Source organism: Amorphotheca resinae, assembly GCF_003019875.1.
Source record: "Amorphotheca resinae ATCC 22711 unplaced genomic scaffold M430scaffold_7, whole genome shotgun sequence".
Lineage (NCBI taxonomy): Eukaryota > Fungi > Ascomycota > Leotiomycetes > Helotiales > Amorphothecaceae > Amorphotheca > Amorphotheca resinae.
Genome location: NW_020194477.1, coordinates 1,749,993 through 1,764,741, shown reverse-complemented (window position 1 = coordinate 1,764,741; position 14,749 = coordinate 1,749,993). Strand labels below are relative to the sequence as shown.

General features: G+C 52.0%; 8 protein-coding genes across 8 annotated transcripts; 2 read left to right on the top strand and 6 right to left on the bottom strand.

Moving 5' to 3' along the window:
• Positions 1-280: 280 nt before the first annotated feature.
• M430DRAFT_141827 (hypothetical protein) lies at positions 281-2,918 on the bottom strand. Its single transcript, XM_024862732.1, has 2 exons — positions 2,728-2,918; positions 281-2,659 (listed from the first exon to the last, which is right to left on the bottom strand). The coding sequence occupies exons 1-2, from the start codon at positions 2,842-2,844 to the stop codon at positions 479-481; spliced, it is 2,298 nt and encodes a 765-aa protein (XP_024720590.1). The 5' UTR covers positions 2,845-2,918; the 3' UTR covers positions 281-478.
• A 192-nt stretch (positions 2,919-3,110) lies between these two features.
• On the bottom strand, positions 3,111-4,474 carry M430DRAFT_141821 (hypothetical protein). The gene is made up of 2 exons (XM_024862731.1): positions 4,088-4,474; positions 3,111-4,002 (listed from the first exon to the last, which is right to left on the bottom strand). Exons 1-2 carry the CDS (start codon positions 4,419-4,421, stop codon positions 3,206-3,208), a joined length of 1,131 nt encoding a protein of 376 aa, XP_024720589.1. The 5' UTR covers positions 4,422-4,474; the 3' UTR covers positions 3,111-3,205.
• Positions 4,475-5,481: 1,007 nt separating this feature from the next.
• Positions 5,482-6,628, top strand: M430DRAFT_59454 (hypothetical protein; the record flags this gene model as incomplete). The annotated part of the gene is made up of 2 exons (XM_024868799.1): positions 5,482-5,676; positions 5,755-6,628. 2 exons carry the CDS (start codon positions 5,482-5,484, stop codon positions 6,457-6,459), a joined length of 900 nt encoding a protein of 299 aa, XP_024720588.1. The 3' UTR covers positions 6,460-6,628.
• Positions 6,629-7,191: 563 nt separating this feature from the next.
• On the bottom strand, positions 7,192-8,724 carry M430DRAFT_28786 (hypothetical protein; the record flags this gene model as incomplete). The annotated part of the gene is made up of 2 exons (XM_024865820.1): positions 7,192-8,527; positions 8,588-8,724. 2 exons carry the CDS (start codon positions 8,722-8,724, stop codon positions 7,192-7,194), a joined length of 1,473 nt encoding a protein of 490 aa, XP_024720587.1.
• Positions 8,725-9,879: 1,155 nt separating this feature from the next.
• On the bottom strand, positions 9,880-10,591 carry M430DRAFT_35637 (hypothetical protein). Its single transcript, XM_024866779.1, has one exon. The coding sequence runs from the start codon at positions 10,509-10,511 to the stop codon at positions 9,951-9,953; it is 561 nt and encodes a 186-aa protein (XP_024720586.1). The 5' UTR covers positions 10,512-10,591; the 3' UTR covers positions 9,880-9,950.
• A 568-nt stretch (positions 10,592-11,159) lies between these two features.
• On the bottom strand, positions 11,160-11,650 carry M430DRAFT_103243 (hypothetical protein; the record flags this gene model as incomplete). Its single annotated transcript, XM_024860852.1, has 2 exons — positions 11,160-11,517; positions 11,571-11,650. Coding segments are annotated over 2 exons (438 nt in total), but the record flags the coding sequence as incomplete, so codon positions are not given.
• A 621-nt stretch (positions 11,651-12,271) lies between these two features.
• M430DRAFT_252011 (hypothetical protein) lies at positions 12,272-13,524 on the top strand. Its single transcript, XM_024865203.1, has one exon. It carries the CDS (start codon positions 12,496-12,498, stop codon positions 13,159-13,161), a length of 666 nt encoding a protein of 221 aa, XP_024720584.1. The 5' UTR covers positions 12,272-12,495; the 3' UTR covers positions 13,162-13,524.
• A 148-nt stretch (positions 13,525-13,672) lies between these two features.
• Positions 13,673-14,504, bottom strand: M430DRAFT_51398 (hypothetical protein; the record flags this gene model as incomplete). The annotated part of the gene is made up of 4 exons (XM_024868220.1): positions 13,673-14,081; positions 14,178-14,197; positions 14,263-14,335; positions 14,455-14,504. The coding sequence occupies 4 exons, from the start codon at positions 14,502-14,504 to the stop codon at positions 13,673-13,675; spliced, it is 552 nt and encodes a 183-aa protein (XP_024720583.1).
• Positions 14,505-14,749: the final 245 nt, after the last annotated feature.

Genomic DNA, 14,749 nt, shown 5'->3' with positions numbered 1-14,749 from the left:
GGGGGGGGAAGAGGGGTTTGCTCTATTATTACATAGTCGGTCCTTGATTAGTATTTATACTCTATTTATTCCGGTTATCAGGTCAGATACGTGCAGATCTGCACGCCATCCGCGCGACCGCCCTTCGGCAGGTCTCACTGTAATTGTATAAACGGCTCTCAAAGGCGGGGCCATGATCCATCTAAAAGCTTATTATACGGTAATTCCCTAGCTCGTATGTCTGTACAGCGCAAGGTTACCTACCTAGGTATTTTACCTTACCTTATAGTCCGCGACTGTACCGATGACAAGGCGTGGATAGGTAAGGTAATGGAAAGTAAGCTATTATACAGATAGATAGATCAGGTAGATAGGACGTATAGGGAGTCCTCCCGCCCATACAGTGGCATTATCCCTCCCTCTCCTTTTCTCGAGCCAGCTCGCAGCGATCCCTCTTCCAGGTCAGTACTCAATGTCTCATTCATAATCATAACAGCGACTAGACATCTACCCTCAAGGTACCATCTTTATTAGCCTCCTCGTAAAATTCCAGCGTCAGAGCGGCTAAGAAGCAGGGCACACTTCCCCTCCCGTGAACCCAAAACTTAATCTGCTCTTTGATTTTCATCGCAAACGCACTCTGCGGCCCGCCAGAGACCTTCATGGTGCCTTTGTCACCGTCAAACTCGATGCTATTTTCGTGGTCCCCCTTGCTGGGGTAGAAGAAACTCGTCACCCGCATCTTCCCATTAGACAGGAACACAACGTCCCAACCGAGGAGTGAGACGACTAGTTCACGGAATTCTTGGGTTTTGGCGTGCCAGACCTTCTTCAGACGATCGTTCATCTTCTTTTGTGACTTCACCGCATCCTCTGCCTGTTTGACATCGCGCTGGGCTGCCTCGAGAGTAGAAAGAGGGACTGAATCCGTACTCGGCCGTCCGCTTTGCAGTTGGGCGAGGAGATCCGCGTTTTCTTTTCGAAGCGAGTTGAGCGTGGACATTTTAATGGCTTCAAAATCAGAGGTAGGATTTGATCGGAGGGAGAGGATACGAGTTTTGCTTTGTTGGGTTGCTACCGTTAGGCGCTCCTTTGTAACTGCGAGTTCTTTTTCGATAAGCTTAGTGCTGGCTTTGAGTGTGCTGAGTTCATCTTGCAGTTTGCGATTTTTGCGTGACAATTGGCCTAGACGTTCACTCTCTTCAGCCTCGTCTCGGGGCCTTTTTGAACCGGTGGTCTCCGTGATTGGTGGAACTGCTTCTCGTGCTGCCAACTCCTCATGTAGCTTTCGGACTTCTTCTCGGTATTGATCTACCATATCCTCGAGCTCTTGGATACGTTTCAACTTCGCTTCGTCGACATTTTCGGGTTGGAAGGTGGTGTCTTCGGCGTCGAACGTCTTGAGCTGCTCACGGAGATATTCAACTTCTTTAACAGCTAGAGCTCGTTGTCGTTCTAACCTCAATCGTGCTTTGCTGTCACCGCCCCCGTTGCTTCCAACTGATTTGGATTTTTCCAACTGCTCGGCCAGAGCGGACTTCTCTCCTTCAAGGCCCTGAATGACACTATCCTTCTCAGATAGCTCCGCCTCCAAACTGCCAAGTCTCTCCACCAAAGTTGCTCTCTGGAGACGCTCTTCAACCAGAGCCCTTGCCAAGGCTTCTGGAGAATCGAATTCAACTTGGCCATCAATACCAGCCTGGCTCTGGAGGTATGCCGTCCAGGCTAACTTTTCATCTTCGAGGCGCTGTCTCTGGATCTGTGCTTCCCCTAATTCATTTCGAAGATCCTCCATCGCATCAACCTTCCTCTGCAGTGATCTTTTCTCCTCCTCAACAACCTCAATACTCTTGTGAAGGCTCTTGAAATGCTTCAATTCAGTGAACTGTTCCCGATTTGCTGCTTCAAGCTTTTTGATGTGCGCGACCTGTTCGCTGAGCTCTCGTTTAATAATTCCCAGTGTGTCTGCATCACCGGTTTGTGCTTTCAAACGTAGAACTTCAGCTTCTAAGGCGCCGTACGCGGCGTCCTTGTCTGCCAGCTGCTGTTGTGTATCTCGCAGTAAAATCTCCCTTTGATCGGAATCTTGCTGCAACTCTTCTACCGCTCGTTGTAGCGACTCGTTTCGAGATTCTAGCTCTGCCGACCTCCTCTCGATACCACGCAGACTTTCCTCCCGTTCAGACCTGATATCTTCAACCTCCTCCTCCAGAACCCGCCTGCTTTCTTCGACTTCCCGAACTCGTCTCTCGAGCGCCGCCTTCTCATTGCTCGCAGCATCCCGCACCTCAGTCAGCTCTTTTGACAGAGCCTCGTATTGTCGCAAAGCCTTTGATTTTTCGGCCTCGGCAGCCTGCATCTTCTTGAAATCCTCTTCCCCTTTCCGCCTAGCATCCCGTACCTCACTCTCGTGTCTGAGTTTAGCCAATGCTTCCTCCTGCTTCTGGTTGTCTATCGTATATTTGAGGGTTTTTACTTCCGCCTTTAGTTCTTCCAACTCCCGGCGGTGCTTCTCGTGGTCATAATCCGTATCAGCGTTTGGTTTATCCCGGTGGAATTCGCTCGACGACACGCGCGTTGAATGTCCGAAGGCGCCTCTGGATGGGGGGCGAGTGGTTGATTCAGCGCCAGTGAGAAAGTCGAAGGCCGGTTGCGTATTCGCTGCGCGGGCCATAGCAATCTGTACGTACAAATCATCAGCACCCTATGAATCTATAAACGCTGCAGAGAGCCAGAGAAGGAACCCACTCTCGATTGCGCTCTGGGGAGAGGGAGAGAGCTCCCCATGCTGATGCGATGACCACTGCTGGCTGACGACCTCCTTCTTCCAGAAGCGTCGAGCTGCTGGGGTGTATGGGCCCTCATCTCGATAGAGGATGACAGAGACCTCTACGCGCTCCGGTCGCTGGTCGATGGTCGTGCGCTGTTCTCTGTAACCGCAAGAAGCGGACTTGATCACGACAACAGAATCGATTTATTATTTCGTTGGCGGGGTGAAGCGACTTTCGCGCTTTCGCGTCTGTTCGTGTTTGCCTTGAGTACAAGGCAGAACTCATATCATCCAAGGGGATGTGAGATGCGTGCCTTATGGATTCCGTGAAAGTCGGAAGCAAGACGGCTTTGTCCCAAGGCGCGCAGAAATAGTGTATATATATACATATATTTGGACATGTCTATCTCTTATAGCATCGTGCTACGTACCTACATAATGTACAACGTGCTCCGTCTATCCCTGCTTGGTCTGCCCAGATACCAATAATACAACACTCCCCAGCTGTCTCCTTATATCCTCCCTCTCGACATCATGCGTGTCCTCTACGGCACCCCACATTCTGGTCTGCCAGTCGACTTCCAGGCTCGCTGCCTGCGCCGCCTCTTCAATCCCAAAGGTTCTCGCCTCACCATTCCTCAGGTGCGTCAACTCCGAGCTCCATTCTACCACCAGCCGCGCAGCGCCCAGCAATCCTTTCCCGGCCAAGACACCTCTCTCTAAACCAGCCAGTTCAAAGGCAGGCAACCCACTTACCCAGCCCTTGATCACATCCTTTGTCATCTGCGGCTGGCTCTTTGGCAAGATGCTATCCGGGTCGAGCACCGGCACAATCTCGATGCCGGGCCACACCTTCTCCGTCAGATAAGCAATAATAGGCATTGCCGTCTTCTGTTGAATGGATCTCAAACTCTCGGTCCTGCTCGCATGGACTTCATACCCGGGTGGATCGGGCGATGCTTCGGGTGCCCAACAGAGCAAGGAATCGGTGTCGAGGTATCGCATAACTGTCTTGACGATGTTTGCGCGGATCTCGCCGCCGCCGGATGCGTCTTCATCGGCGATATCGAGAGCCCGAGAGACGAGGGAGGTCAGAGGAATTAGGTGCTGCCGAAGAGCCTGTTGAGCTGAGACAAGAAGATCCCATTCAAGGGCTATGGCGGAGGCGAGATGGGGCTTGTTGTGCGGGATTGTGAGGATCTGTTTCGTAGGACGGCGGAGAGGGCGCTTGTCGAGGTGGATTTGGAGTCCTTCTGTAAGGGCAGAAATTGTTAGTATATATTTGCACGAGATAGCAGCCCGCGGCTGAATTTCCGTTTCCCCTTCGTTGGAACCCACCATCCGCATGCTTTACATGCACATCCTTCCAAAACCTCTTCAACTTTGCCGTTCCACCTCCATTACCCCCGGAGACAGCTCTGAGATCCTGCCCTCTCGTCAGTAGCTCCGCCTGTTTCCGCCGTCTTGCAACTCTTGAGTCCACATATTCAGCGCTTGGCGTCGGCGCCGTAGGCGGAGGGCCAGTCGCCGTGAGATTTCCAACTACGGTTGCTGGCTTCGATGGCGTCGTATGAATACATCTCTGAACGGCGTTAGGGACCGTTCGAGGCCGTGAGCAGCTTCTGATAGCAATAGAGCTCTCTGCGAAAGGTAATTGGGTAAGGCGCTTCATTTTGGAGCTGATGGTAGCGGACCAAAAGGTAGGCGATGGCAGGCTGATGCTTGAAGGTAAGGTAAGTAAAGTATATTCTACTTCCTTCCCGGCGTTGTTTGCTACGTTTGCTCGACTCTCCTATTTTGCCGCGCTAAGGTAATCTCACGTGATCTGGCCCCTGAAAAGTGCGAGTACGTATATTAATCTTCACGAGGCATTAGGAGAGGATAAGTCTGAATATGCTGGGGGACGAGAAGGAAGATGTCTTACATGGTGCTCAGGATTTCCTTTCTCTTGCGAGCATCCCATTTCTTCGCCACGGCACGATTACATACCTAAGGTAGGTACCTAGGTACTCATGTACTTGTGTACTTGTGTATCTATTTAATCATATAGATAACTAGATATTTCAATCTTCCATTGAAATAGGTAACATCAAGAAACAACATTTACCTCGATGAATGGTCTGCTTTCGCTGGTGCTCTCACAGTATATTCTGACATTGCAGCTCGCTTAGCAGTGACCCCCCCTTTTTTTCCTGACGCCCAAAATACCCGCAGTTGCAAGCATACCATCAACATACAAACCTCGAGATGATAATCCTAACTAAGTTACTTTCAACCCCGAAAGAAGGAGCGGAAGTATGAAGGGCAAGCGGAGGCAGACGGCTGGCTGGCGGCTACGAATCTCCACGTTCATGGGGGTTCCTTGAGAGGGCCCACTAGCTTCTGGTACGTCCTTAAAATACATTGGGTTCTCCATACTAAGGTGGAATTGACAAAGTAGGGGTCGGAGCATGCCATGTTTGAATACCTAGCCACCCCTTGATATGGCTGCCATTCACAAGTCGATACATATGTATAACTGCAATCTGATTATACCTAGGCTATGATTCACAGCCGCCGAACAGGTCCAGCCGCGCTATTATATATACCAGGGCTGCTTCGACATGAGGCTCCTTATTATTACACCCCATTCCAGATCAAGTACTTGCTCAACAAGGATCACCACGTCTTAATCAAGTGTAAGAATCGGCAAGATCGTGTTGAATATTGACCACACCTCTTAAGCATTCGAAATGTGTATCAAGCACGTAGCCACTTTTGAGAACTGTGGCCATGCATCCGAGTACGTCGAGACCGAAGGATGTTTCAGCAAGAACTGCGCGAACCCTCGCGAGCAGAAGGCATACTACGAGACCCAGACCTGCCTCGCCTGCACCGGCGACGAGCCTCCAGGGCCTCGATATGACGGCCCAACGCTCTACTACAAGGTAAGATTCGCATTTCTCGTCAAGAGTCCTCATGACTGCTCTCAATGAAAGGTGTAGTGTTCAGCTAATAACCGATAGCATTGCTACCTCTCCACGATCTGCGACCACGAGTACGAGCACGCCTTCACAGACGCGGAGCGTGATCCTACGGAAGAGGACCACGTCCTCGTCACCCCGGTCCTGTACGAGCTCTGCCCAGACTGCACGGAGAAGGGATACGACGCCCGGCCTGGGGGCACCAACCCGCCTCCCAAGACAATCTCAATCATCCCGCAAGATTTCCGAGACCTGCAACGATGGAAAGGGGCGGCGGTCGCCAGCGTAAGGCCTGAAGGGGCGCTCCCAGGCTATACAACTCATGCCCCATCCAGCATTCTTCGTGCAACAGGGTATCCATCTACTTCTCCTGACCCAACGATCAAGGTCAGCGGGTCCGTCCTTCATTCCCCTCGCGCCCCTACGTCCGCACCTCGCAAGACATTCCAGTGCCCCCCTGCCGAGCCCTCTAAAGGCCCTTCCGAACCAGCCATGACAGCAGCCAAACTGCTCGCCCGCGGACCCCCTACGCACGTCTCAGCCAGCGCCTTCTACGACACCGCCGACGGCGCCGCCGCGCGCGCAAGACTGGGATCTGCCACAGCAATACCCAAGGAGACGACATCCTCTTCCACAAGACCTTACGCTCGTCAAGTTCTGCATTCGCGAACGATGGCGCCACTGACCGGCAGCGAGTCATCAGGTAACTTTCGAGACGTCATCCGCACTCGCGCAGCACGAGACTAGTAACTTTACCAGTTGGATACCCGGGACTTCTAGCATTACAGCATCGAAGAAGCGGCGGTCGAGGGAGGGACGCAGGAGGGGATCGAGTGTGACAGAGGAGTAGGTATATAGATAGATGAGTAGATAGGAGAGCTGAGTGGTGGGACGCACGCAAGGAGGTTTGCGCATCTCTGCTTTATATTAGCATGGCGGTAAGGGAGATGAGAAGACGAAAGATCCTGTATGAGAAAAATATCAATATGAGCTCGATGATTTTTCCGTACCCAAGATGGTGCGGAAGGGGGTGATGCGAAGATATTTCAATGTAAAGTTTTGATTGCAACCGATCATGTGGTGAATTGCAGCTTGTATTAGGTACCTGTGCGGACCCTTCCCGCGTGCAAACTTTACATGATTGACCAGACATGACTGACTGAGCTATCCCAAACGCCGGGAGGTACCAGGACCCGCCAAATAACGTACTTACAAGTTTGCAATGTCAGGGTCATCGATAGGAATCCTGCGAGCTGCGACGGGCGTTTCGTCTCGGAGCAGGAATTCAAAATGCGGGAAATGAAAACTAATGCATCGGGACATCAAGAAATGGGATATCTAGCCTTTCTCATGACCCATCCAAACCATATCAGACAAGATTCTCTCTTCTTCCCTCCTTGCTTATCTTGAAGCAAATGAGTCCGGGTATCACACATCATCAAATCATATCCTCTCCTCCCTAATCCTACGAAATTTGAATTACCGTTGAACGGGATCCCAGTTCTGCGGTTCTCTTTCTCTCCCCCCACCAGGCACTAACGCTTGTGGGGTTTCTTGATCGGATGGAGGCACGTATGGCTGGTAATTCGATGTCTGTGGCGGTGGGCTTCTGCTTGCATATGACGGTGGCGCTGTGCTGCCTGCGTGGTATCCCCCATTGCCAGGTCTTCCCTGCTGCAAGGGTGGGCTATATCGCGCTCCTTGAGATGGACCATACGGCTGTTGAGGAGGTGGTGAGGGTCGGGATTGGTACTGCTGTTGTGAACCAATACCGAAATCGAAGCCGGGAGTATTGTTAGGCGGCGGCGAACGAACGGGACCCCTCGAAGGTCCACGTGGAGGATCGCTCATTGGGAAATTCTGAGGTGGATAGTTTCCATCTGGTTGATACCCCCCTTCCGGCTGATACTGTCGTCCCGGGTTTAAGGGACGCGCAGAATCGGACGAATATTGGCGCACCGGTTGAGGCGGGTATTGCCGGCGATCACTGGGGTACTGGGAACCGGGTTGGGGACGACCATATGCTCCGACTGGGGAAGCGGCAAAGCCGTTGTTGTTGGTCCCGGGGTAGGATTCTTGAGGAGTAGTAGGACCATAGTTGTCCATGGCATGCTGAGGAGGCCCATACCCCCGACCTCCCACCGCTGGTGCCGGTGATAACGAACCGCCATACCCTCTAGCATTTTGGTTGAAGGCATTCCGGTTCGGCGCGTACGGATCCTCGGGTATTCCTGCATACCCGTTCCCGCCAGCGCCGGGCCCAGGTCGTGCGCCATAAGGACTAGCGGGCATTCCATCCACAGGACTCGGAGGTGAACTGATTCCAACAGGGGCCCCGCCGCTCATGAGAGGAACCTTCTGTCCGGTAACAGGATTCAACTCGCCCAACTCAACGGCGTTCTTCTCTTCCTCGGTCAAGACGTGTCTACTTACAGCAGTCTCCCAGCTCGGCATCGGAGGGAGAGCGTCCTCACTAAGAGCGTTCGCTTTCGGATCGACCGCCAGCCCGTTTTTCCCTACCTCGAACTGGGCATATCGAGGCGGCTCGTAGGCCGTTGGACCAGCCAGCGCGCCGCCCATCATCGGTGCGGGCGGCTGGTAGCCTTGGTGAGGGGGAAACAGATCTCGGTCGTCGAGGTGTCGGTGCGCGCGATCCCTCTTCCCATCACAGGATCCACCGCAGCAATCGCAGCACTCCAGGAAGGAGAAGCAGGCACAGCAGCAGGAACGGGCGCAACACGCGCAGCGAATGATGCACCAGAGGACCGAGAGCACGATGAGCGAGGCGACGATGATCGCGGCGATGACGGGCCACCTGAGGTACTTGTTAACCAGCAATTCCTCACTCTAAGGGCAATGGCAATGCGACACTGACTTGCAATACGCCTTCGCCATACAATTATCCCAACTCGAGAAGGTGGTCTTCACACTATCAACCTCCTGTGAGACATCCCTCCCCAGCAGACCGCGCAGCACGTAGGGCACCGCGCCGCTCCGCATACTCCTCTCCATGGCGGTGGTGATGTGCGGCATCTTGATCGCAGCCCCGCCGCGTGTGTCGCAGATACAGTCAGGTCCGTCGTATGTTTGGATAGAAGATAGAGGATAGAGGGGATCGAGAAGGCTTCGCAATTGGCAGCGCGCCTTTGCTCGACTGGAGGAGTTCGTCGTTGCGCGCTGGTCCCAATTTGCTGAGAAGCCGTTTTCCTACGTAATCGCCTTTACTCCATAGCCAAGGAGGACAGGAAACAAGCACAATTTCGCGTGCCCAAGATCGTCGCGCAGATCCACTGCGCAGGAGGGAGATTCAACGGTCCCTGTCGGCTTCTTTGGTGTGAATGTGAAGTAAGTAATAGTTAGGGCTTGCGCAACGACGGGAAGATGTCGGAAAAGAGAAAAGAAGAGTGGATCGGCCGTGGGGTCTGTCGTTGGTAAAGGGAAGAAGAAGGGAGAGTGAGAAGAGATGGCACAGGGAGGTGAAACGAGGCGATGCTTGGGACGACCGTCGACGAGACTACGACGGCTGGGCAGGCTGGGCGGTCTCATCCCCACGACTCCTCGTTGGACATTGCAACGGTGATGATATCATGTCAGGACCCTTGCGTAGAGAGATATAAAGAAGGATCACAACCCCTGATCACGATCATGATCTTAGCATCCCTCTCTCTCTCTCATCTTTCGCCCTTTGAAGTCTCGAAGCCTCGAAGTCCCGAAGATCTCGGGGACAGCCACCATGAGGCGGTGCATTGTGGCGCTGCCCTACCTACCATTACCCTCCAGCTCTTTTCATAGCGTAGAGGGCTTTCAATGAACTGATATGAATCCATAATAAGCTTAAGTCAACGTGCAGGTCTAGTAGTAGCTATACCCATAGGTAGATAAGGTAGTATCTTGTCTTTGATAAGGTAAGGTAGATAAGGTAGTCTTAGAAGTTAGATATCTTGAACCGTAAATTGTACGACTCCTAGAGATAATCGATTCAACGCTTCTCTCTCATTACTGTCTTGAATACTGTGAAGGTCCTGGCCGGGCAGTATTCTGTATTTCCGGGGCCTTAAGCGCTCCCCATCTTATTCTTGTCTTCATCCGCGGCTTACAAGACCACCCCAACGTATTCTTATTAGATGCACTCTGAATACTGCAGTGAACCTACGATAAAACTAGGTGATTCAATCCATTCTTATATATACATATATAGGTACCTAGGTAGAGATATAAAGAAGAAGGGCCTAAGGTACCTAAATCTCTTTTCTACCGTTGTTGAATCGCCGTTTCTTGTTGTTCTTTCCGCCAGGTTTTCCCTTCTCGTCGTTCATCTTTCGTCTCTTGGTCCTTGGTTTCCATCCTTTTGGTGCCAAGTTAGGATGCACATAAAAGCAGCTGATAATCGAGTGCCCAGTCATTTTGCAGCGAGTACAGTAGTCCACCAGCTTAGTGTTTGGATCCGTAGTTGCTGCCATAGCCACTGCTGCCCTGTCACGTTCTCGTCGTAGGCGCCGTTCTTCGTCCAAAGTCTTCCAGACCAGCTCATTAAAGGAGAGAACCTTCAGATCTGGGTTGGCAGGGTCCTCGATAAAGGCGCGGTTTCGCTGAAAATCTGCGACGAGTTCATTGTATGATGAATCGAGTCCGTCCATAAACATTATGACCATGTCTAGGTCTCTTATTATGGCTTCGCTGTGAATCTTTCCTAGGTCGGAGTTGATTTGTCTGAAAGCCGCTGCATATTCCCAGACCGACTTGTAGTCTTGTAGTCTGAGGGACCGGAACTTTTGGAACAGGTCAAGAAGCATGTCCATGTCGTTTCCCTGGGCTTTAAAGGACGCTGCTAGTTTGTTAAGGATCGTTGACACCTTTAATGAGCTGGTCCAGAAGACGTTGACCGAAGAACAGCGCTATAGTTGCACTATAATTTCAAGTGTACATTTATCATACTCGTCATTGTTTCGCCCTTTGGAGATTTCGAGGACAGCCACTATGAGGCGGTGCACGGATACAGAACGTGGCGCCCATACCTATTGCCATACCTATTGTGGCGCTGCTCCCGACATTACCTAGGTACGAAGGCCGTCGTTGAACTTGCGGTGGTACGCGCGTCCATATGGGCATACTCCGTACTGCTATCCACAGCCATTTTGAAGAGCTTTCGCAGAACCGTATACGAATATGAGTGCTGCAATGGGCTCAAGTTGCTCAACATGTAGGTCTGGTCGGTGGGAGAGAAAAGGGTAATCGTAGTATCGGAAGTTCTATCATCTTCGCAAGAGACTAGAACTGTGACTTGGAGATAATCATTAAATTGCCTATTCAACGCTCCCATCCAATTCATCCTTAACGCCTTCAAGCACTTCGCGCCCATTTTCCTTTCGCTCCCCCCCCGAGATCAAAAACCGGCTGGTATCGTTAAACATTTCGTCGTATCAACGGAGAATAGCTATACCTCCCCTTCATCGAAACGTAGCACCTTGGCCCTCCTTTCCCGGAGGCGGTCCCGGGGGAGGACTGTAGACCGGGTCCCCTCCCCGCTGTGGTGAATATACATTCTGAGGCGGTTGCAGTTCAATGCCACCGTGCGCATACGGAGCGCCATAGTACCCGTCGTTGCTGTTGAAGGTGTTGCCTGTCTGTTGATAGGCAACCGGAGGACTATAGGGTGGTGCGGGCATTGGGGCGGCGTAGTAGGGTTGATTCGGGTAGTAATGCACGTTCCCATTCTGCTGTCCTGCTGGAGGCTTTCCTGCCATCCAGCCCGTCCCGTACATAGGCGGAAGACCATGGGCACGGCGGCGGCGGTTGGTGATGCACCTGGTCGCAGAGTTAGTTGGGTGCAACTGCGAGTGGAGGGATGGATAACCCACGAGAAGAGGAATGCGAGGAGTATGGCGCATCCGACGATTACTCCCAGCGCAACCCACCGTCCCCAGTCGTACCAGTTTGAAGAGCAATCATAGATGTCACAACTAAAGGAATGTGTGTAAGCTAAGTATATGAAGATATTGTTGACTGGGCACGGGAATAGAAGCGGAGGGGCTTATTGGTATCTGTGGAAATGATGGATACTAAAACGAGGAGCGGGGAATGCCTACTAATATCTTTTTGAAAGATGATTCTCCATTAGAGTTGGTGACATGGTGGAGGAGGGTCTTATGGGTTGAGGAGCGTCGTAGTAGTGTAGAGTGTGGTGTTGTGATGGAGCGGTCTTGACGGAGGGCGATGGCGATCGCTTCCAATGCTGATGCCTCGTACTCCGTCGAGCAGATGTTATCCTGCAACCGTTCCAATTCAATTCGATTCGATATCGAGGAGACGGTCGATTCGAAAGTAGAGTGAAGAGAGCGAAGAGCAGTTGTTTATATGTGAGGTAGGTAGGAGGTAGGTAGTGGGTAAAGTAGGAAGCAGGTTCTCAACCCGGCTTATGCCCCTGCGCCAAAATTTATGGTTGTGGCTATGCCGTGTTATAATATGTGAATTTTCTTGGCTCTTGGCTCTTGGAATGCTTTGTCGTCGTACTATCGTATTTGTCCTGTGAATAAGCGCGAGCCGAGACGTGATCAAGAATTCAATAAGTGATTCAAGATCTTCACCATCTCGGAGCTATCTGACTTTAGGACTTTAGGACTTCAGGACTTCAAGGAACTCCGAAGTCTTCCTCCGGTAGCATATCTCCGTTTACTCGCGTGCCAGCTTCTCCAAGTCCCTACTGTACCAAGTGGCCGGTCCTATGTACCTCTGAATACTGTCTACGGACACTCAATCACTCACTCCCCTGGTCAAGTCACAATTATGGTCATCTTCATCTCATCTCATCTCATCTCATCTCCTCTCCTCTCATTCCATGATCCCGCCCTACCTACCTACCCTTCTGCCAACTACAGGACGGACAGGCAGACGGACAGACAAGACGGAGTCCAGTATCAGAGAGAAAACATTCGATTCGTCTTATCTCATCCGTCCAATGAGCAGCTCCTACGCTCCCGCATCTGCTGCCGTGCCAGCAAGGGTTCCAGGACCCATGTTTCCAAGTGCCAGCGCATCAAATGCCCTTTGTGCGTAGCCTGGGTACTGCTGGGTACGGAGTATGTATTATTATGTATGGGCTCCTGGCTACGAGGCCTCCGACTCCCATCTTTCTCCCCAATCCCAATATTCCAGATCCCTCTCCCTTTCGCATCTTCCTCCTCCTCCTCCCCTCTTCTCTCCCAAACTGCGCTTCAGGGGCGAGCATGTCTGGGCCCAATGCTATATGTGCAATCCTCGACACGGACTGCCGTCGTGTCGCAGTGGCCGTTCCCCCCCCGGGCGTCGAGGAGCAGCAGCCTGGCCCCCCGAGGATCATTGCATCGCTCACAACCTGAGCGCTGGTCAACACCCAAGCGGAGCCTGGCAGGCGAATTAGGAATTTTCTGCATTTTCTGGTCGGGCACATGGGCACAGAGGAATGGCCGTTAACCTGACCTAGAGGGGAGAATAGGTATGCTAATTACAAAGCCCAACCCAGCAACACCCAACGATGCCTGGGAGAGAAACACTGCCCCTCCAAACAATTGGTTCACGCTCAAGAAAACAAAAAGAAAGCAGTAGGGAAAATCCAAAAAAATGCCAGACTAGGAGAAGGCAGGAATCTAGGAGCTTCCATCCAAGTTACCACATGTTATATGAACGTAAGTCATGAAGGTCATCGTCTTATCGTTGCAGATATGGCGCATTAAAAGGGGGCTATAGGTAAGGAAATGCCTTGTCGGAACAAATTTGATCAGGGCGGCGCGGGGCCCGGAAGGGGTTGAAAAAAATCAGAATGGGAGCTGTGAGCTGAGGAGATGTATTTGGCCCTTGCAGACCTGAGGATGGGGTTTTGTCTTTCCATTACTTCGTTATCGTCGTCAAGAATATCCGAGGGACCTCGATCCGTGGAGGCCCAACGCCGGACAATTGTCCAAAGTACTACAGGTCTTCCAGAGACCTATCTGCCAGCACGAGCAACGAGCCATTGCAAGACCGCATCCAGGTTTGTTTCTTCTTTTGCGCTTATGCCGTAGCAGCTCACCTCACGATGAGAGATACTCTTCAGGTCCAGCGCATCGATCAGCTGGTCTACTGACAACTTCTCCTCAAGATCGGATTTGTTGCCGAGTACCAGGAGCGGAATTCCTTCCAGCACGGGCTTCTCTAGAAGCAAATGGAGCTCATCTCTTGCGACCGGCAGAGCTTCCGTATCCGCCGAGTCGACGATAAACACGATAGCATTTACCCCGCGGCAGTAGCGCTCCCACATAGACCGGAAACGTGGTTGTCCTCCCAAATCCCAACACTTGAGGGTTACATGACCCTTCTGGACCCGTTTCATATTAAATCCAACTGTTGGAATCGAGCTATGGGGGAAGAAAGATGGTCAGCAAGAACCTGCGGTGGTGTCGCGCTCTGGTAGAGGTAGAGGGAATAGCGCTGCAGGAAGGGACTGGACATACTCAAGGGTAAATTCTCCGCCCTATCCATCACAGAGCAGTCAGTACCCGAGCGATAATAGATCCACGATTTTCTTGGACGGCTTACCGCCAGGACTCTCAACAGCGAAGTCTTGCCAGCATTCTGCAGACCGATCATCGTAATATCCATCTCGGTCGCCCTATTGATGGAAGAGACCTGGTCAGTACGCTGCCATCAATGCGAAGGAGAATGGCTCTTGCTTGCAGGAAAGAACCGCACAAAGCCGAGCTGCATTTCTGCACAGCAGCGAAAACTCACCAGAACAGCCTCAGCAGCCAGTCATACACCCGCTTGAAGAGGCCCGCCATGGTGGGTGGATGTTGAAAAGTGTCGGTCCTTGGGAATAATGTGGGTGGGATCTCTCTCTCTCTCGCAAGGACGATTGCCGGGCGAGTTGCGCAAGGTTGCGGGAAGACGAGACTGATACAGCGGGTGGCCGAGACCAGGTAATTTGGATCCGGATGCTCAGAGAGTGATGGGGGGGGGGGATGGGGGGGGTTACATGTGTTTATTGAGCAATTGTAGAACCAGATCGCTATTTGCGCAAATGATG

What these genes read in the sequence shown, in the direction of transcription:
- M430DRAFT_252011 (XM_024865203.1), top strand. Translation starts at nt 12,496, where the DNA reads ATGGTCATCTTCATCTCATCTCATCTCATCTCATCTCCTCTCCTCTCA.
- M430DRAFT_141827 (XM_024862732.1), bottom strand. Translation starts at nt 2,844, where the DNA reads ATGAGGGCCCATACACCCCAGCAGCTCGACGCTTCTGGAAGAAGGAGG. An exon ending in TCCCCAGAGCGCAATCGAGA is followed by an intron (nt 2,660 to 2,727) that starts GTGGGTTCCTTC and finishes TTGTACGTACAG; the next exon opens with ATTGCTATGGCCCGCGCAGC.
- M430DRAFT_35637 (XM_024866779.1), bottom strand. Translation starts at nt 10,511, where the DNA reads ATGGACATGCTTCTTGACCTGTTCCAAAAGTTCCGGTCCCTCAGACTA.
- M430DRAFT_141821 (XM_024862731.1), bottom strand. Translation starts at nt 4,421, where the DNA reads ATGAAGCGCCTTACCCAATTACCTTTCGCAGAGAGCTCTATTGCTATC. An exon ending in GCATGTAAAGCATGCGGATG is followed by an intron (nt 4,003 to 4,087) that starts GTGGGTTCCAAC and finishes CTGCCCTTACAG; the next exon opens with AAGGACTCCAAATCCACCTC.